This window comes from Astatotilapia calliptera, chromosome 12, assembly GCF_900246225.1.
Source record: "Astatotilapia calliptera chromosome 12, fAstCal1.2, whole genome shotgun sequence".
Lineage (NCBI taxonomy): Eukaryota > Metazoa > Chordata > Actinopteri > Cichliformes > Cichlidae > Astatotilapia > Astatotilapia calliptera.
Genome location: NC_039313.1, coordinates 16749798 through 16772085, shown reverse-complemented (window position 1 = coordinate 16772085; position 22288 = coordinate 16749798). Strand labels below are relative to the sequence as shown.

Here is a 22288-nt window from a genome sequence, read left to right as displayed (position 1 = left end):
AATCAATTTAACAAAACTGCTAGTACTGGCACACCAATTGATCTGTTCTCGGATAATAATATTCCTCTTTTTGCAGTTCTGAAGCTGAACGATGTTTCGTCGCTGAGAAATCAAACTGCCATAACACAAAATTTACATTCTCCTCTTACAAAAAACAATCAAAACAAACATGTAAATAACTTTGTTTTCCTTCCAAAAACGAATTAGCCATTAGACATACAATACAATTACATAGATACATATTTTCAATACCGCACATTCAATCTGCCAAAAAACAAACAAACAAAACAAATAAAAACAACAACAAAAAAAGTAATGATTAAAAAGCCAACAAAGATGCTGCAATATATATATAGAGAGAGATGTATGTACAATGATTATAGCATTCATAATTGCACTATGCCTCAATAAATGTTAATTACAGGCTTATAATCTAGGGAAGTGTTACGAAAGAAATAAAAATAAAAAAAGTACTCAAAGTAAGTCGGGGAATGAAGGATTGCAAATCAGAAATGCCAATTAGAAACAAGAAGGACTCACTTTGGTACAACTGAACGTCGAGACTTTACCTTTCACACAGGAACTAGCCAGATTTACTCTCCACTGCTATTCAACTACAACAGTCAAGACAGCCGGGCTGTGATTGGACAATTACAAAGATACAGCTAAAATGCGACTCGATAAGTCTGCAGGCTGGCGCGGGCTTGGAGGGAGGGGCCTGCAGCCCACGGCGCAAGGTTGTGATTGGATAATTTTAGGCAGTTCAACGCGCCGGGTTTAGCTGCGCCGGTGTAGCTGCCCCTTCTTTCAGAACCCACGAGCTCGCTGTAGCTCAGGTCAGTCCATGCTGGGTCGGTGTGTCGGGGGTGGGAAGAATACCGCAGATTGTGTTGAACACTTCAAAAAAATATGAAATAAATGTATTTTAAAAAAAAGAAAGAAAAGAAAACCTCCAGGGTCGATACGTCGGGTCGGTAGAGTCAGTGTTTGTTAGCCCTGCTCTTTCCTGTCTGCAACACTTTTCATTTCAGTGAACAGCTGTGGAGTCTGGGCCTCTGTCCCTCTCACTCATTCACTCTTTTTTTTGGCATTTGGTAATAAATATACATGTTACCATAATAAAAAGCGTTAATGTGGCACAGTTGAACATAATCATTTAAACATATCGTCTGATAAATTATTACCTCCTCGGCTCCCTTCAGTTTGTGTAAAGTGACCGCTGCCATGGTTCATCTTTACACGACAAAGCAGAAGTCCCTGTGTGCTTCCCCACTTTGTTGCTCAAAGCTTTTTTTCCTTCTTTTTTTTTTTAATTTTCAAAGCCTTTTTCACTCACATTTCTCAACTGAACGGTTCTATCGACAGCTGAAAACCCATGACACGACCGTCACTTGACACACGACTTGGGTTGTTCCCTCCAAACACATGCTCGACTCACTGAATGGCACCAAAAGCCAATGCAAAGTAAGATTAATAAAGATCTAAGCCACTCGCATATATTAAATGAATCTTAAATCATTTGAAAAGAGATCACAAATTCTGCCTACTCATCAAAAGACTTGCCAATCAGTCTATCAGATTAAAAAAATAAATTAAAAAATGAAGCCATCTAACTCATCACTCCCTGCTGGGCAAACAGGTAAACGCCCGTGATGAAGCTTCAGAATGAAACAACAGGTAAGGAAGAAGGCTAAAAAAAGGAATTCAAACTTTTTTTTCTCTTCTTCTTTTTTTTTATAAAAAAGGCAGGAGGGACAGAAACACACTGCATTCATTTGAGCGCCTTCCACCCAACCCTCGCGAATATCCTGTCCCCACTTTTTCATCACTTCTTAAATAGCAAGATAACATTTACTTCGCTCACCCCTCGAGGAGTCAAGAGATCAGCAGACAGCAAATAAATTAGTATTATGCAACCATTATATTTTCTTTTTTAAATGTGTGTGTGTATATATGATCTATCTTTTCACAGATTGCGTCAGTCAGTGTGTGCTGAGGGCCTGCAGTCGGAACACCCTGCTCTTCCCTGCTCTACACCAGGTTGTACTCCTTTAGGTTGAGCTGCAGGATGGTGTCTTTGACGGCTGCAAAGACGAAACGGATGTTCTCTGTGTCAGTGGCGCAGGTGAAGTGAGAGTAGATGATCTTGTCGCTGTCTGGATTCAGGTCCACAAACATCTTGAGGATAAACTCTCGCCCTGCTTGGGCATCCCTCTGCGGACCTGCATGGGGGAATATCGTGGATCAGTATATATGCACAGCTATAAATTACTACAGCTTGTTTATCATTCATAATATCAGTGTAGAGATCCTCCATGTTTTGTTTTTTTTCATGGTTTTTCCCTGCCATACTTGTCGGATCATTCCAATTTACGCACCACGACTGTATCTCAGGTCTGCCAGCCGAAGATTTTTATTTGCCCTAGAGCTCAAGCTAAAAACATTGTGGAGCTTCAGGTAGTACTTAGAAAACTTTACTCACTGCAGTATAGCGACGTGCCCTCAAATGTCTACCTGTGCACATTTCACATTATGTGTTAATTGGTACACTTTGTTTTTTTTAAGCTCTACATGTATGTGAGTGATGCTGAGTCAATGGCAGGAGCACAAATTACTGATCTTATAAGTAAGTTTCTGGTGCAAAAAACTACAAAGGGCAAAATTCAAAGCAAATACTGTTACATTTTCCCAGAAGAAATGTTTGCACGGAATGCTTCACTTATAGTCAACACCTCTCTTCTGTGGCTTAATTATTTGGCTCACCCAAAACTAACAGATATACATAAGAAAGAGAATATCATGGGGCAACCAGTTAAGCTTCAGTCTAACATCATTTTCTTTTCTTTCTAAAGCGGCACACTTTAAAATACCAAAGCTATGAGCTTTGAATGCTGTAACACTTTCTTTATGTACTTTTATCATGTCCCCACAACAGTAAAATACCGATACAATTAGTCCATGGTGCACAGTGCATGGCAAATGTGGTAGCGTAGTACACTGTTTGCTGTAATGCTGTCAAATTATGTATGACTAATGTAAACAAGCTGTCACGCTGAAGGCATTTTTCCATCAACTCTCCGCACTGCTTGAAGTCTTATATTTGATCCAAGACGTTGTAATCTGTTAAAAATCCCCATTTACAAATGTTCGTGCTCAAAGTTCCATTTACAGTTAGAACGATCTTCCAGATACAGAGTTAGAAATAGCACCAATGATGCAGTACGTGAGAAACACTCAATGCTTTTGTCATTGTGACCAATCATAGCTGGCCTTTAAATAGACAGGAACTAATGTGGAGCAAGAATTACATATTAAATCTGTTCTAGTGCACTCCAGAAATAAAATTATGACCTTGTCATTAGCACAAAAGGGCCACTTTAAAGCACTTGAAATCTGCATCACTTGATATCGAGTTTGAAATATTTTTTCGGCATTTATTTCCTTAAATCAAATATGTGTAATAAAAAAAAAAAAGACAAAAATAGCAGAGATTACTCTGATACATTAAAAGCTGTGTATCAGATATTATACTGTAAGCAGAAATTTCCTGCCATGGTTAACCTGTCAGCTCTACAAACTAGTTCTAATGGACCCCCAGTCACACTGGCATGGAGAGCTGTCAATGACCCCCCTTGACAACCACCGGTCACTGGGTGGTGAGCAGTTACTAGCAGTGGCTAGGTGAAAACGGTCGTAATGAGGTGTAGATGTTATACCAAAAACCTTGTCATTGCTTTGCAGGTTTCCACGGCCGTCCGTAGTATTCATAGAGGACGCCGACTTATCTGCAAAAGCTTGGCATTTACTTGCTGAGTGATACTGAAACTATGAGCACAGCTCAGACAGGAAATCAAGACTGTTTGCCTTCAAAGTAAAAGTCTGAAAGCAAGTTGGTTGCAGTGATGAGGCACTTTTACTTTGGAGACTAACAGCCTCTATTCCCAGTTTGAATCACACTTGTTTCCAAGTTTTACGACCGCTCTGCAAGTGTTTCTACATCTACGAACATCTGTTATTGACCGACACAATCAACAGGGCCCCTAGCTACCTCCGCCACTTCTCACCATCCAGTCGGGGACTTCACATCTTTCCATCCTGACTGGAAGTTGCTGCGTGACTGAAGCCTAACAAAAATAATGGCACAGCAGGTGATCTGTGAACATGTTTCAGAGTTAAACAAAACATGACGTCTTTACTCAAAAACACCTCGACAGTCTTGATTTTGGGGCTTCGTGTAAGCTCTGTCAGTGTTTTGGTACGAGCACTCTTCAATCATTCAACACTCACCATCATACTCTGGGAAGTAGTCAACCAGATGAGAGTACATAATCTTCTCCTCCAACAGGTCCTTCTTGTTGAGGAACAGAATGACTGAGGAGTTTTGGAACCAGGGGTATGTGATTATTGTCCTAAACAGAGCTTTACTCTCCTCCATCCGGTTCTACACAGAGTATATGTGAATGGGAGGGGGCAGAAGGACAGAAAGAAAGAAAGAAAACAGAGAGATAGTTAGTCTCTTAATTAAAAACCAGTCCTTCAACCTGATTAAGTGCAGATTTTAATAACCGTTTCACGGCACCAGAGGGAGAGCAGTAAAGATGAGAGAGTAGGGCAATCATGTTTTTAATTTCTCCCTCGCGCTTCATTTCAAGCAACCCTTCTCATAGCGAGTCTTACACCTCTCAGTGCTGCTGTTTAACAAAAGCACAAAGCAGAATGCCTTATTTTATATTATATAATAAAAACTATCTAATGCTATTGGATTATAAAGGTCGTGAAGCTGGTCAGTCTTCTACTTTCACAATATGCAGGCAAAAAAAAAAGGAGGAAAACAGATGGGCGCGAGAAAAAAAACAAAACAGCAACACACATATGAACGCACACCTGCTCATTAATACACTTAAAAAAACCCTGACACATCGATTCCTCTTAAGAAAGAGACGTGGCCTTAGGCGGCATTCAAAACAGCTGGCTGATCATTTACAAGGGAAAAAGAGCTGGAGCACCACCGAGCAGCCCGAGAACCTGATTTCCATTGTTTTAAATAGGGAAAGCTTTTATCTTTACAAACAACTAATCTCCTATGTCACATGAAATAAGGATTTTCAAATGGGAATTTATGAGAGCATCCTTTAAACCATTTAATCTCTCGGTAGTTTGGTGAAATTTCTCTTGGTCTTTCTAAAAAAATAAAATAAAAGGACAAATCACCTCGTTATCCGACTCCACCAAAACTTGGTCGTACTCGCTGAGGGCTACCAAGAACATGATTGACGTGACGTTCTCAAAGCAGTGGATCCACTTCCTCCTCTCTGACCTCTGACCTCCGACATCCACCATCCTGCCATGGCAGGAGAGAGAACAACGTCACCGTAAGCACAGGGAGTGTCTGTGTGGTTGTCCTTTTGACTTAATCCCCTTGATGCAGGTTGTTTAATAAAGGGAAAGCCCAAGACAAATCAAATGTGATGATGCCATTGACCACTTCTGAATCAGATATTCAGTGGATTTCAATCAGATTATTAACATAAAATAATCAGGAAAACATCTGATAAACTTAAAAGGCGAACCTGCGAGTCCATTACGTATCGAGTATAGTTTAATACCTGCATTAACAAAGCACAATATTCTTTTTAAATATTTTATAAGCTTATCAAACTCCTTGCATATAAAATATTAATCCCCAGTCTTACTTGTAAGTATAACCATCAGATGATGTGCACCTCTTTCTAAAGGCAGTAGAGTCCACAGGTTACTTGAGCATCTTCAAACTCTCACAGAGTGAGTGCACTCATGTATTCTCGCTGCATTGAGAGCCCATCTCGAAAACACTTTGTTTACTTTCATTTCCTTTCCTGAGGTCAGCTGATAGCTCCATCAAGTTATTAAGATATTCTAACAAAGTCACACAACACCATTTCAGTGAACAGTGGTTGTGCTTTTGTTATACATAATGACACAGCACTGCATTTTCACTTTTTAAATAACAATCAGATCTCACCTGAATATGACACTCTGCAGGTCAAATGGGTATTCAATAATGCCTGTGGTTGGAACTCGAACCCTCAACACATCCTGCTGGGTGGGAAGGTAGGCTGGCTCAGCGATCCGATCCAGTGCGTTCAGGTAACTGAGGAGGCAGGCAGTAAAAACAATCCAGCACCTCACAGACACTAGAAATCTCTTTCCTGAGATCTTTTAGAAATCTGTTGAACAGTTTGACGCCCGTTTCCTGAACGGCTGTCGGCTGTACTCACTATTTAGTAGAGTCCGAGAGCTGGTATTCCCGCCTTCGATCGTAACACTCCTGGATGCCCGGGTCGTTCCATAAGCTCTTGATTGCATCGACGTAGGGATTCTCAAGCTTGTTGATCTTCTCTACATCTACCTCTCTCACTATGTTGGTGTGAGCCTGGTGGAAAACAGAAACTTAACTTATCAAAACTTTATCAAGCATTCAGTATCTCTCACACATACACACAGAGACACACAAATTAATCACTGCACAGGTTACACAGTCCTAATTATCACTGGTGTATTTTCTGCTCTCACTCGCTTATTCTATATGCAGAAATTTCTTAGCACCCCGGGGCTCAGCATGGACCTAATATCTGAAGCACAAATCCCACTGGGCCTATTAAGCGGAAAGTTTTGTGGGCCCAGATTCCCACAGCAGAGTTGTGTCCTATGGCAAGAGATCAACACGTGACTGAATGTTGAAGTGTTGAGCAACAGTGCAGCACAGCTACTCCTGATGATTAGGACGGATACGTAATGTTTGCATTGTGTATGTCATGCATGGGTGCTTCCATAAGTGTGAAATGGGGAGGCATTGAATCTGAAAATTCAATCATAAGTGAAATACAGAAACAAAAAACTTAAAAACTATTCAGATTTTAAGATGAACAGACCTTCTGCCTCCATCAACGTGAGTTAGGACTTGATGCACATTTTCCTCAAGCAACTGGAGGTTGCCAGATCGCACTCAAGATGGTGATGCAATGTGCTAATAAATGCTTGTAATACAAGATATTAAATTTGTTTAATTTTACTGTGTGGTAAATGTAAATATCAGTGCCTCACATTTCCTTTTTTACTTTACTAACTGTAAACAGGGTAAAAATAACAGAACAAACCACTCTGAGGTACATGGGAGGAATCCATTTTTCTAAATTTAAATTGTATTGTTTTTCCATATGTAATATGGACAAAAACCTCCATAAAAGAAGTGGGGTTAGACGTCTTTTAAACAAGGGAGCTCAATTAAAGCAGTAGTGCCTTAAAACTGCATTTTTCTCAATGGCCACCAGGGGGCGAGGCGTGTGATTGCAAATACTTTTCTGGTCTCATAAAGAACAGCTCTCCGACTCGAACTCTGTAAGCACTTTTCCGGTTTACAGCCGCAATCATTTATTTCAGGTCACATTAAATCAAAAAATTTGTCCATTTTGTAAATTTTGGTCATATTGTGTTTTGGAAATAAGGATTTTCTGGGATATACTCACTGGCTAACAACTCATGACTGACAATCAGTCAGTTTCAGACTCGCTCCTTAAAATTCAGTTTCTAAACCAAATGGAGACTACAAAAGAAGGTCATCCAGAGGCTTCAAAGTGGGACACATGTTCATCAATTATATTGTCTACAGTGGCTTTAGCCCCACCAGTGATGTAAAGAATAGATTTACTTTTAACTTTGCAGTTGTCATATTTATTTGGATAAAACCATTCAGCAAGTTCCTAAATCTAATATGGCTGAGTAAATCTTTTGTGATGACACAGATATGAGTCAGTGCATTCTAACTGAAGACTGAATTCCTGATTGTGAAAAAAAAAAAAAAAAAAGTTTGTGCAGTAGCAGACACACAAGAATGCCTGTCAATAAACTGCACGTGATACTCATGAAGATAAGGGTAAACAGTACTTGGACACAATCAGAAAATAGTGTCCTTGCTTACAGCGATTGTGTGATTGACTGTAGAACTGGCAGATTGAAAACATAAATAAAGCCACAGAACAAGTCTTTTTACCAGCAGATTAACCACTCGTGCTGAACCTTTACAAATCAGTGACCGTCTACATGCAGACACAGCATGACCTTTTTCTTAACCTGCCACTACAAGCCTTGAAGTCCAGCACAAACACAGTTTCTGTTTTTAGTGTGGATCACCTAGTGTGAGACAGAGTTACAGTACATGACTGAGACGTGCATACATCGGACATGTGAAGACTGGGGTCTGAAGATTGAGGCCTATTTAAAAGGGTGGGCCTGAAAGACTGTGAGAGTGACATTTACTATAAAAGCCCAGAAAGACACTGTAAACACAATTGATGGGTTTCATTTTCACTTCCCTTGTGATGTCAGTCAATTCTTTTGTCAAGGATAAAATACTTCCCATTTTACCCGTATGTATATGAGAGTAGAGGGATGTTGGGTACAAATTATGACAGGTTACACGGTTCCATTGTGCACATAGCTCTGATTTCATTAGACAGTCAGTTCTACCCTTTAGTACAGGTCCTAAAAGACTTTTACATCAACCTCAAATTGACTGTTACTATAAATTAGATGGCGGATGTGCAGTGTGCAAGACATGGTGGTAAACTGGAATGAGAACTGTACAATGAACCAAAAGCTTAGGAAGAAATTTTGAAGCAGAAACCCACCTGCATTTAGTTTCATAAAAATAGATCATAAAAGCATTATATTTATTCAGCATATTCTGAATTATAGTGTTTAAAGTGGGCAAAATAATGGTGAAAATGCATAACTGATATACCACAATCAGTTTCATTCCTCATGAAAATGCACACACGAGACGGGAAGTGAAAACAGCCGTGCACCACATCTGCATAAACATGCACGGCTGCGATGTCATTTTAAATCTCGCAGGTTGCACTGATTGTCATATAATGTGCGCTTGGTCGACAGCAGTGGCTGGGCTCCTCGCTCGTTACAGTCTGCATGTCTGGGGAAAAGATGTGTTGTTTTGCACTACGAATTTAATGTCTTTAGAATAGCATTGTTATTCAGACTTTCGAAGATTTCCGTGCTATTTGAAAACCGCCAACATAATTGAACAACACGTAGTGGAACCCTCTTACCTGGGTGAACACATCTCACTTTAAAATACAAATAAATGATGCAACTGTGCAATCAGTCAAAAAGTTCTAAGCTGTCCAGATCAGTATTAATTATGCAACGCTTAAAGCGGTTCCCAAAAAGAATGCATTGGAACAACTTTGCACCCCTCTAATGGAATGAATGGGATCCAGTGGTCTACTTGCACATGTATTTTAGGGAAATGACAACGCTGATAAAATGGGACAGACCAAAAATGCTCTCACATTAAAGTGCACATTTGGTTTTGTGCATTATGAATAAAACACCTGATTTTAACACTGACATAACAAACACAACATCTCTAAAAAAGGCTTTCATTAAACATCAGCCTGGACTGTAGTCTGACACAGAGAAACTGAAGACCACAGTAGCTGTGCCAAGGTGTGGACTCCTAAGCATCATTTCCTTTAATTTGTCACTTTCACATGGAAGAAACTTTGAGCAAAAACTCCCTGTACCAGTTCCCAAAGCTGTGAACACCAGGGTAACTCCTCTACAACAAAGAGGCTCTGCTGAAGTGTTAAGTACAGAGAGCAAGGTGAAATTTGAGCGAGTAGTGTGGGGTATGGTAGTAGTGTAGAAGCAGGGATGGTGTGCACATATGCATGTGTGGATTTCAAGGAAATATGCAAACACAAATACTCAAAAGGGCGTGATGAGTACTTGAGTGTTTTAAGGACACAGGAAGTCTATAAAAGGACAGGAAATGATTATGGATGGCTGTTACAAATAAGATAGACGGCACTCTAAAAATACTCAAGCACAATGTAACACATCGTAGAGTCTCGCTCTCTCTCTTTCTCTAATTGTTTGACACCATCAACTGCCATTTAAGTTGGAGAACGTGAAAAGCTGGAGTGAAAGAATCCATTTACCTTGTTGTGCTCATACTTGTAGGGGATCTTGAGCGTCTCCATGGCTCGGATCATGGCCTGCATGGACGTGAAGATGTTCTGATAGACCAGCTTGGTGAAGCCCCTTTTGTCCTCATCAGAGTAACCGGCTCCGTGGATAATCCTCATCTGTTTGATAAATGTGCTCTTCCCACTTTCCCCAGTGCCTGAGAAAGTACACAGGAAAAGGGAACACAGACTTTATTTATACAGTAGGTTTGTGCAAAGTGTCATTTAACCAGACGACGCGTGTCGTCTCCTGTGTCGGCAGTCATGCTTCTTAAATGGACATTCAGACTATTTTCACTGTTAAAAATTAATCCACTGCTGTTAACTAGAGAAAAAGGCATTAAAACCTTGCAGGGGAGGCTTCTTGCACAGCCAGTGGTCTAAATACAGAACATAGGCGGCACTGATTGTACAACGTCCTTACCATGAGATTGCCATAGCTGTATGGATAGAAAATAAATTTGATTGCACTGCATTTGCCCCATTTATAGGGGCAGAGCTGAAATCCAAGTACAGATCATAATTAGCTGCTATAAACCAAAGCAAAAAAAAAAAAAAGAAGGGACCCTGCAAGATCCTTACTTGGCTGTCAGAGCGTTTCAAGAGAAGAAAAGAAAAAAAATCCATATAGACTTCTGCAGTGTAGCATTTGTTTTCATTGAAAATGACAAAAACAAACTTGTGATGTTGGCATTAAATTCGTTTTTTAAACTACACGCTTCCATTCACATTCCATAATTACCTGTACCCCACAGCAATCCACCCACAGTAAGAAATAAAAACGTTTTTAAAAACGCCGAAGCCTTTTTTATTCAAGCTGCATTATTATATTTCACATCACGGACAAAGATTGAACAAGCAAACAGGCAGGATTACTTTATAAAATTGTAACAGAGACAGGCTGACATGGAGCAACACAAACTGCTGGTTGAAGACGATATCCATACTCGTGTTGCATATTAAGGAGTCCTCAGTCCTCAAACTTCAGACAGTGCTGGAGGAATCAAGTCGGATACTGTCTGAAATTACCTCTTTCCCAGTATAGCAGACAGTAAGAGATAACCTGCTTGATTTGCTTTAAGTTTACCAACTACTGACTGCTCTACTTTGATATGGACACAACCAGATGGTAAAACCTTTTTACTATGTAGTTTATAAACTGCTTAATATCAAAGCCAAATGTCCATGTTCAGTATCCACCCATGATTTTCTTATGGGTACAAAGCTATTAGCAACCCCTTTTACACTGCCCAGTAATTGGGTCCATTGTTAATGATGAAAAGCTGATTAAAGTAACTATGGTGAATGAAAGGGATTCTTGCAGAATTACAAACATAAATATGTGTATAGGGATATTTCCTATCCTAAGATGAATCGTGGCTTTTTGCAACAACATCCTGTCTTGGAATAAACATTTATACACCCAGATGAACAGTACATGCACACGGACATACACATATGAACGCATCCACTCATGCACTCACACATATGATATTATGTGCTGGTTACTCTTCCTCCCAGCCTGTTTGCTTAGTCTGGTGATAGACCAAGAACAACATCTCTGTCCTCTCAGCGGTGACAGGAACTATTTGGGTGTGAAGAACTGGGGGTGTGATTTCCCTTTGGTTCATTGAGAATCTTGGCAGACCAGTGAAGCAGTCTTGACTAGTACCTCTTGGATAACTTCAAGAGAAAGGAGTGCACATGTATGTTTTGCATGTGTGCTGCAGTGCATATTAACTGAGCGTCTCTCTTATAGAAGTCTGAATATGCTGCACTTCTTTGTAACAAAAGTGAGGTAGCAATCATTCTCCAAATTAATAAATGTCGCTTTGAGGAAAGGTATTAGAATACATTGTTTTTCCATGCATATTCAACTTAATTTGATGAATACCACAATGCATATGGTTTCTTTTCCACTAAACAAAGCAAAGAAAACCACATCTGTCCATTTATCCATTTTCTCAACTGTTTATCCAGGTCAGGGTCACAACTGGAGGCTGAAGCCCATCTAAGCTGTAATTGGGTGAAAGGCAAAACTCATACAAGCCTATGCTTCATGATTTAGACTTGGATTTGTATTTGCTGCCCAAACAGCATAGTGTTATTTACCTTGTTGTTCCAGTTAATGACTGGGAGTTAACAATTACAATAACCTAAATAATGGGTAGTAATTCTTTAACTAATTTTAAGAAATAATACATTCAAAACATTTTTTCCTAACACCAGTGAAGTGGGTGACAGAATTAGCACCTCAGAGTCTGAGGTGGGTAGAGTGGATGCTCTGGGTGAGGATCCCAATCGCCAGGCTTGGTCTAGTATACACTCTCAGTACCTCCTTGGTAAGATGCTTTGGGTGGAGACCCTGCCCGGCCTGCCTGCATGGGAAAGCCCCCAAAGAACTTTAGTGGTGGAGAGTAGTGAGGTCTTGGCAGCTTTTCCTAGCATGCCTAGCTGGATCCATATGAGTGGTAGCAAAATGGATGGATGCCGATGACATCATCCTGGTTGTCACAGAAAAAAAGTACTCTCCTACAAGAATGCTATATTTTTACACACATTACTTCATAGATTTGTACACAATTACTCGAAAAGAAATCATAATCGCTTGACCGCATCTCTGTCTTAATGGATCTTTTCCATTATACCAATGAGTATAACAGGCACTGAAAAAGATAGGGAGACAGCAAATATGCTCTGTATGACTGTCTTCTGGCCATTAGTGGCTGCTGAGTCACGTTTCCAATCGATGAAGCGACCCCAGATTAACCCAAGTTTGTAATGGTGTCTATGGATCAGCATTACATCTGCCATGGCACGGGTTCTATGAAAGTTGTCTGACTCAGAAGCAAAAGCACAATATGACAAAAGACCAAAGGAAAAAAAAACAAGCTGCTCAGTCTTCCTTTTCCTTTAATTATTAAATACCCTGGACATTTAAAACTTGACTTGAAGATACTCAGCACTCACACTTAAGATGTGCTTATTATTTGGGTTAAGTGTATCAAAAGGATAATTAAAAGTTCTCCTGTTCACTGGCCAAATGACGTCTTGAACTTTGTGCTTTCAAGACTCGCCAAACTCCATTACTGTCTGCAGTGCGCAGACATTTTAAGAACGTACCTCATTTTAAACTGACTCTATGAGTGAAAAAGAAAGTCACTCACTTCCAAGTTCTTAGCAGCACCTTAAGTAGAGTTAAGACACGAAGGCTGAGTGCCAGTTTCACTTTTACAAATACTTTCGATTTGTTCCTCATCGGCATAGATTATTGGACCTTGATTTTCAGCCTTGCTACTAATGAGAGTTTAACAAAACTCAGACGCTCTTTGGTCCTAAATTTGAAAGCGAAAACTATTCAGCTGTTGTACAGTTACAAGAGTGACAGACTTGGATTTCAATCTTCTCCCTCTCAGTTACTTTGATAGGAGCTTTTACATTTCATTTATTTGACTAACCAAATAACAGAAGCTCCCTAATTTTAACAGCATCTTGTATTCAAAATATACATTAACACTAAATGCAAGAGAGTAAATACTTTCAGGAAATGATAAGTGAATATTTAGTTCATTATTTAGTTCCTTATGACTGACTAAGGTCAGTTATACATGTGCATAACTGACCACTGCTGTAAGTAGGACTACCACTGCAGACCAGGGATTTCACTGTGTTTAACAATCTTAACTGGATGACAGGAAAGTACATAAAATAAACCTTACTTTATTAAGAGAATTTAAAACTCTTGAACAATAAACAGATATATTTATATTTTAACGGTTCCAAAGAAAATCACTCCTATAGGAGTCGGATCAATTTGGTGTTAATGGCAGAGACTGAAAAGAGCCAAAACACTCCATAGAAAGGCAAATTCAGTAGAACTGCTGGGGTGTATCAAGGTGCCGTATTAAACCATATTCTCAATTTCTTCAGCACTTTTGCATTGCAAATACTTTTAAGTCAAAAAGCGTAACTGACAAGCTCAGATACACCAAGAGACCTGAAAGACCACAGAAAACAAATAAAGTGCATGACTGCATTTTTTCCTTGATTACGATACAACTTCTGACTAACTCAAGAACAATCAGTCTCACTGAAGTCTTTGTCTCACTGAATAGACTTTGTTGACTCTGTCACAAGTATTTATTGATTTATTGAGACTCCTGATAGAAGCAACAGGATGAAATGTGAAGTGTGCAGGGCTATACTATCTCCTCAGATTCAATCAGATGGTGCAATACTGATCGGGCACAGTGCAAATGGAAAATAACCCAAAACATACTGCAAAAGCAACCCAAAGGTTTCTCAAGGCAAAGAAATGGGATATTCTTCAATGGCCAAGTCAGTCGCTTGATCTCAAGTAGAAATTTTGCCCTTCAATCACATCCACGTTAACTTAAAAATCAATTTTGGAGGCAAAATTTTGAAAAATTGTCCAAAAGTGGACCCAACTATCATAAAATCTGGAAGCTAAACAATGACTTTGAAATGAATAAAAATGACTTAAACACTGATTGATACGTTAATCAAAACATAAGCCACCTTTAGGCATTCCTCTAACAATAACAACCATGTGCTGGTGAAAGAGTCGCTATAAGTAGGGCTGGACTTTGTTCAGTCATAGCCATGACACAACATGGTAAACGGACCATTTCTTACAGAGAGCTTTTCTACTCTGAGCACTCAAAGCACTTTACGCAAATTGCCTCATTCACCCAGTCACACCAGCACTGATGCAATGATTTTCAAAATTATTTGTTCAAAATGGACATTGTAGAATATATCTTTTGTGTTTGTTGAGGTAAATCTATAACCTAAGTTGTAAAGGCATCTTGTGTTTCAAGTCCATCCCACTTGTCTACAAATTAATTTTCGGCATGCATGTGAAAGTGTGTAAAGGGGGACAAGCACCAAAAACTAGGTTCAATGGTCCCTTAAGGATTGGAGCTGGGTCGTGCCATTTTTGTAATTGAGCAATTTTAAATTAATTTAGCAAATGTAGACAAGCCCAATAATTAGTCATGTTTAACCCATTTCAGAGTCAACAGACGCTTCAGACCTCAATGATAAAACAAGAATTGCCTATTATTAGTGGTATCTATTATTAATCTACAAATTATTTTCTAGATAAAGTAAATATGGCTAGATTCCCACAACAGCCCAAGAGTTTTGAATGGGTTTCTTCAAATTTGGCCACTTGGACTCTGGGAGGAGCTGATAACAATTTGTCTTTGACCTTAAACCAGCAATGTAACGCAAAACAGGTTTTTGCTCCTGCCATAATTCAAGAGTTTATGTGCCAATTAAGACAATTTCCTAAAATATCTAATAGAGTACAAAGCTAAAAAAAAAAAAAAAGATGACATGATATATCCAGCAGTTCAAAGGCCAACTGGCCATTATTTAAAAACAATAACAGAACGAAAGAGTAGACTGTGATCATATTTCATACTGGATCAGACGCTAAATGCGTGGCACTAATCTTGCCCCCTTCCATAAAATGATGCTAAAGTCTTTACTACTGGGTTGGGCCCCCTTTTGCCTTCAGAACTGCCTTAACTTATCCTGACATAGAATGAACAAGGTGATGGAAACATTCCTCAGAGATTTTGGTCCTTATTGACCTGAGATTTGTCAGCTGCATATCCATGATCTCAATCTCCTTTTCCACCACATCCAAAGGGTGTTCTATTGGATTGGGATACAGAAACCGTTTGAATACAGTGAGTTCATTCATGTTCAATGCCAATAAAATATCACCCAGACCATTACACTACCAAGCCTGATACAAGGCAGGATGGATCCATAAGTTCATGTTAAAGTCAAATTCTAACTGACAGCTGACTGTTGCAACAGAAAAACACTCAGACAAGGCAATGTTTTTCCAATATTCTGTTAACCAGCTTTGGTGAGTCTATGTGAATCATAGGCTTTTCTGTTCTTTGCTGACAGGAGTGACACGTGGTGCGGTCTTCTGCTGTTGTAGACCATTCAATGATTCTCATCTGCACACCTTGGTTGTACCGAGAGGTTATTTAAGTTTCTGTTGTCTTCTTAACAGTTTGAAACAGTCTGGTCATTCTCCTCTGAACTCAACAAAACATTTTTAGCAATAGTCAAAACTAAATCCCGTTTTGACTATTGAGGTATACACAGCCAAGACCACTAAGCACATGACATTAACTAGTAAGCCATATTGGCTGTATGACAATTGTGATGACTATATAGGCTAAAGTGAATAAGGTCCTAGTCACACAGGCTTAGAGACTGGTCCATGGCAACTAATGGTTATTAAGATAAAAAATGAGAACTCATCAGGTGGCTTAAAGTGGTTGCATGAGGTTGATAGCAGTCGCTGATTAAATGATTGCTAAAAGGCCCACTCTTACAGGCCTAGAATCTAGAAATAGACAGTGACCCTCATTTTTTCACAGGACCCACCTTTTTCTAGGGAACAGATGGGTCATGTACTCCCCAACCAGTTGGTAAAAACATGATTACTTTGATTGGTAGCATACTGCTGCGGTTACCTGTAGTTTGCATAAAAAGGCAGACCTGTCTAAAAATACTCTCCAGCTACTCTCCAACTTGTAGAGAAACTGTGAAAAGTGCAACAGAAGCCATAAATGGAAACCATTTGCTGTCAAAGTAAAAACTGTAGATTTTGAAAAATACCAGTTGCAGTGCAAAGACTCGATGTATAATACCAGCTAATAAACTGGACTCCATCCCGGTCGACTGCTGGACTTTGCCAATAACTCTAACTTTTGTAACTAACTGTAACCTTTATAGACACAATTTCAAGGCATAGTCAAGTGATGGATAGTTTCTGCTTGAGTGGCTTAAAGATGAGATCTTGTGAAGCAGCAGGAATGAGAATTAGCATTTCCAAGTCCGATGCAATGGTTCTCAACCAGAAAAGAATGACAACTCTGAATCAGGGACAAATTGCTGGAAAGTGGATGAGTTTAAGTATCTCAGGATTTTGTTCACTAGTGAGGCGAGAGTTGATTGGGGAAACTAAAATGCGGATTGGGGTCATGTCTGCAGCGATGTGGATGCCGTGACAGTCTGTAGTGGTGAAGAGAGAGCTGAGTTTGAAAGCAAAACTGCTGATTTATGTCTCTACCCTCTCCTACGGTCATGAGCTAAAGAATGAGACTGTAGATGAGATGGTAGCAGAAGAAACTAGGTTTCTCCAAAGAGTAGCTGGGCTCTCCTTAGATAAAGATGTGGAGCTCAGTCATTCAGAACAGGTTGAGTAGTAGAGCTGCTACCGGTACTCCTCCACACCACAAGGAGCCAATTGAGGAGGTTCGGGCATCTGACTAAATTACCTCCTCGGCGCTTCCTAAGTATGGTGTTTCAGGCACGTACTACCGAGAGGTTTCAGAGCAACTCAGCCTGGGGGACATAGAGATTATATCTCTGTCCCCCAGGCTAAGCTGAAGGAAGCGGTTGGAGGGAGAGAGGGTCTGGACTTCTCTGCTTAGACAGTTGTTCCTATAACCTGAACCCAGATAAGCAGCAGGGAATGGATATGGATAAATTGATTGATAGATGTATGGATGAAATATTCAGGCACAATATATATATATCAATGTTTTGTTAACTAGAGAGTCTTTATTAGTCACTTATATGAGAGAAACCATCGGTTTCTCCAGTATTTGACCTATCATTAAACAACATCTATACTTGACAGCTTTTAAGAGAAACATATCAAGCCCTTCTCCCACTGAATCAACTCATCTACACTGTTGCTGCTAATGTATTCTCAGTCATCCAATAAGGTTAAATGAGTGTTAATTTCAGAACATTCCCATTATCCGGTTAGCTCTTAATGGACATGAGATACTTGAGGAATGGATTAAAAACTTGCAATCTTCTCATTTGCTGTGTAGCCTGCGTTTCAACATACACGATCCCAGTAGACACAAAGCAATTAGTGGTTTTGAAAGATTATAAGTGATGTTTTAAAAGCCAAGATGATTTCTGAAAAGCCCACTGATGGTCATCCTGAAAACTAGTGAACTTGACTTGGAGAGTTTAGTGGTCAAATCCATCGGGGAAATTAAGCAATTAGCAAGCTTGAAAAACTGAATACCCGTATCCTGTCACTGTATAATAGTTCACAGAGCATCTGTGGTGACACAGTCATATAGAGCACACATCTTCACATATGCACATCTTCCTCTGTTTCACTTGACCACTTGTAATAGAAGTGGTATTTGTGTGCATTAACACACACGCAAATAAATAAATAAATAAACAATCATTGTGAACTGAGAGCCCTGCATATGAGCTGATATACTGAATCAGGTCCAAAAATAAAATGGTTAATTTATCCAGGATTGCTTTAGATGCTCAAGCATATGCCTGCCTATTGTATTTATGAATGCCGCTACTTTCTACAAGGATTAATAAGGTCTATTGTCCTAGGTTAGCCTTGAGCATAACGCATTTCCTATTCATACTCTAATCGGCCTCTCCATGCTCAAACCTTAGATGTTTCTTATAACTCCGGAAAAAGCCACACAGCAGAAAAAAGTCTATACTACCGTCTAAAATCTGTGCTGCTGTTTCTTGTTTTCCTGTCTCTATATAATCATGCTCCATTTCACTTTATATCTTTTTAAAGTAAAGTAAATCCCTCTGAAATACAACAGCCTACCCTTTCACTTTGGGCTGACAAATTTTCACACATTACTGACTAAAGATTAAATAAATACAAGATTATTAGAAACAGCTGCCCTCAAATAGCACACACTTTGTTGTTTAAGGTCACTGACTGCTTATGAATTTGCACAATGAACTTGTGGTGTATTATGAGAGATTAAGGGGCAACAGCAGCACAGTTATTTAACAAGGGTGGTGGCAGTGAGCTCCTTCAAATCCATTTAAGAAGGATTCATGTCATTGTTTTGTTTTAACCAGCAGCCAAAGGTGTAAACTTCTCTCATCCAGTCCCTCTTAAGCATCACTCGGGAGGCAATGTTGCGATCTAAGGGCCTAAATGTACTTTAGACCATTGCCTTCTTGCATTTTCTAAGGAACTAAGTGAGGAGAGCAGCAGATCAGGAAGCGAGGTTTCTGGCACCACTCACCAGGACCACAGTCATCACATCTAATGGGCTTTTTGTTGAAAACCTAATTAAAACCGGGATGGTAAGTAGATGACTTGTTTTCCTCACATTTCTTCAGTATGACTAATGCTGCTTAACAGGATCTGCCCCCTTCTCCCCCATTTACAACCAAACACTGCAAAGACAGTTACGAATGTCATTATTTAGGGTTTTTTTTTTTTTAAAGAATTTAAATAACAATTTAGAATGTTACTATTAAAACCACGATACATTACTCACTGTATTGCACCGAATACTGCTGTTAGTCTGGAAATTTAATATTCCACAATATAATATGCAGGAGCATACCATCACACACAGGTTTACACATATTATAGGACATCAAGTGGCCAAGCTTTCACTCTACATCGATATCTGGGATATAATGATTGCCAGGGTTATGTGTTAAGCTGCAAAACTGTCTTGATTGTGCCCAATAAAGCGCAGACTTTGGCCCAGCCGCACTCTTATAAGCACACCGCCTGGATGGGCTCCTTAAGATCTGGCTGCACAGGTTGTTGTCAAACCTGTAAAGAGCATGGAGGAGTCAATGGAGAGCTAGCGCTCATTTGTTTCCTCGACACTAGCCAGTCACAGTTATTCAAATCAGGTGGTTTTTTTAATATAGTGGAAGCCATGCAGGCCTTGCTGGGCAGCATCTCCTCCCTCTGCTGACCTGCCAATCTGTGCACTCGACTCATAACACCGAGATAGTTCTACCCTACCACCCAAACTTCACTCAGGTGGGGAAACCCCATTAACCCCCACTCCCTACAGCCGACAAAGGCATTTTTAGTGAGAGAGGAATGCGGGCTTGGCATTGCTCTCCCCGTCGAGCTTACCGAGAAGCAACAGTTTCAGCTCCCGGCGTGCGTCCCTCTTATCCCGGCGGAGCTGCCTTTCGATCTCGTCGTTGATCCGCCTGGCTTCTTTCGCCTCCTCGCTGAGGCAACACGCCATTATGGATTCCAGGGTCATTCTCTCTCCTTTTGTAAAACTCGCACTCCTTTCCCCTCTTAGTGATTCATCCAGATTTCAGGGGCAGAAGAAAAGAAAGGAAAAGAAAGAAAGAAAAAAAAAAACAGGCCTGTGAATGCCAAATAACGTCCTCATACAGGCCTACTGGTGGTGAAATAACGCGTGGACGCCCTTATAGTGAGTCCCAACAGCGCACAGATTGTGGTGGAAAGGAAAATTAGATATTTGAGAAATTATTGACCCCCCCACCCCCTCCCCCTGCTTCGCTTATCTGGGGCCTCCCGACAGCTTCAAAACAACAGTCCAAAGCGGTTTCGGTGGAATATCTGTGCAATCTTAATAGGTGTAATCTGCTTTCCCGTCTCAATATGATCAACAGATCCTTTTAAGACACATCCTCCGTACTGCTCAGTGTGATCTCGTTAAGCATTGTCATCCGAGCCGGGCCACCCTCTCTTCAAAGTCGTCAATGTTGATATTTTTCATTAAACGAAATCCCTCGCGTTCAGGTTACCGTCTGCGGATAAGGGCAACAAGAAAAACGCATAAATAAGGCTGTCCGTTTATTTTCCAATGGCTCGACTCCCGGGCGTGGTAAGGCAGAATATGGCGGACTTTCACTCCAATCCGCTAGGCTGGGATACAGTACAGTTATCTCTCTCGGTGCGCTCAAAAAGCCAAGAAAGCCGCACATAACACAGCATTTCTGCCCGAGCTCTTGACAGAGAGGCGAAAAAACATCCCAGTGCGCCTCAGAAGGGAGCTCAAGTCCACGGTTCACGAGCGGAACGTAAAGAAAAGAATAACAGCCGTGTTGTTGCTTTTCCCCCGGCCAATCTTCTCCTTTTCCTCAATTCTCTTCATGTATTTTTATTGCACAGGCCATCCACTCCTCCGCTGGCAGGGTGACGTCGGCCTCCCATCGACCAAGGGGGAGTGTCACGTCAAACAAACGCCACACAAGTCATTTATACACCAACCTGTGGAATAGAAAATGCGTATGACGGGATATGTTGGGACTTCATATCTCTGTTGTACAGTTTCCATTTCAATCCTGTTTTTTCTTTTCTTTTTTCTTGTGTGTGTGTGTGTGCTCTCACTGGGTGGGAGGAGGTCCTTATGGAGAGCCATAGGAAGTACAGTTTATGTTTTAGTGATTGCGTGATGAGCGCCTAGTGGAAGTTAACCTTGCACACTCTGATTGTGTTTCAGTGGACATAATATAGTTACACAGTATGCAATCAAACGGCACTGCAGTAAACTCTGAAGGTCATTTTGTGCTATTTTTGGAGAGGCACTGAGGCGTTAACTTAACTTAGCTGTTAGACTCTTTGCTCTTTATGAGCTTCTTTGACACCGTCATTAAAATGCAGTTTTTATTCACATATTTATACCTATCTAAAACTAATGGTCCGTCACACCATCACTACGCTTTAGAGCGATCTCCAGCTAACCTTTAAGTCAACTGGAGGGTTACATTTGTGTTTTGTTCAATATTGTCTTCTTGTGGTGTGGTGTAATTGTGGTACATTTCTTTTTTCCCAAGCTTTGACTTACAGCCTATCAAAAACATATTGTATACATACTGTAGCATAGAGTATACTCTACTTGAGGGCTGAAAATACTTAATACAAATTTCCTCATTTACACAAAACCTTTTTTTTCTTCCAAGTGCTTTCAATGTAACTTCACACTCCATTGAACACAACTTGGTCATGCCCATGGATACTTTGGCATGCAGCCTAGAATCGAACCACCAATCTTCCAATTATTAGCTCTACCTCTTGACCTACAGCCATTATTATATCAATTCTAGGTCTAATCCCTTGCTAAGAACAATAGTGTCAATCTTAGTCTAAAACTTCACTAAATTCAAAGGAAACCAGGCCTGTCTGCAGTATTTAATGGATTGCATTTATATAGCGCTTTTCGACATGTTAGATCCTTCATGTCCACCACTTTGAATATGAAGGATCCCTTCCTGATTTCTTTTTTTTCTTTGCATATTTGTTACACTTGCGTTTTTCAGATCACCAAACAAATTTTAATAATAAATCAAGCCCTTGTATATACCTCAAACAATCTGGAGAGTTATGCAGCAGGTGTTATTTTTTCTGTATTTTCATTTGTTATATCCTTTTTCTAATCTTTCTTTGAAGAGAGACC

General features: G+C 40.0%; 1 protein-coding gene across 1 annotated transcript; it reads right to left on the bottom strand.

Annotated features, from left to right (window-relative positions):
- Window positions 1-314: 314 nt before the first annotated feature.
- Window positions 315-21117, bottom strand: LOC113033130 (guanine nucleotide-binding protein G(q) subunit alpha). Its single transcript, XM_026186532.1, has 7 exons — window positions 19987-21117; window positions 9999-10183; window positions 6258-6412; window positions 6002-6130; window positions 5212-5341; window positions 4288-4441; window positions 315-2222 (listed from the first exon to the last, which is right to left on the bottom strand). The coding sequence occupies exons 1-7, from the start codon at window positions 20120-20122 to the stop codon at window positions 2032-2034; spliced, it is 1080 nt and encodes a 359-aa protein (XP_026042317.1). The 5' UTR covers window positions 20123-21117; the 3' UTR covers window positions 315-2031.
- Between the last annotated feature and the right edge of the window lie 1171 nt (window positions 21118-22288).

What these genes read in the sequence shown, in the direction of transcription:
- LOC113033130 (XM_026186532.1), bottom strand. Translation starts at nt 20,122, where the DNA reads ATGACCCTGGAATCCATAATGGCGTGTTGCCTCAGCGAGGAGGCGAAA. An exon ending in GCTGAAACTGTTGCTTCTCG is followed by an intron (nt 10,184 to 19,986) that starts GTAAGCTCGACG and finishes GTACTTTCTCAG; the next exon opens with GCACTGGGGAAAGTGGGAAG. An exon ending in CTGCAGAGTGTCATATTCAG is followed by an intron (nt 5,342 to 6,001) that starts GTGAGATCTGAT and finishes CTGCCATGGCAG; the next exon opens with GATGGTGGATGTCGGAGGTC.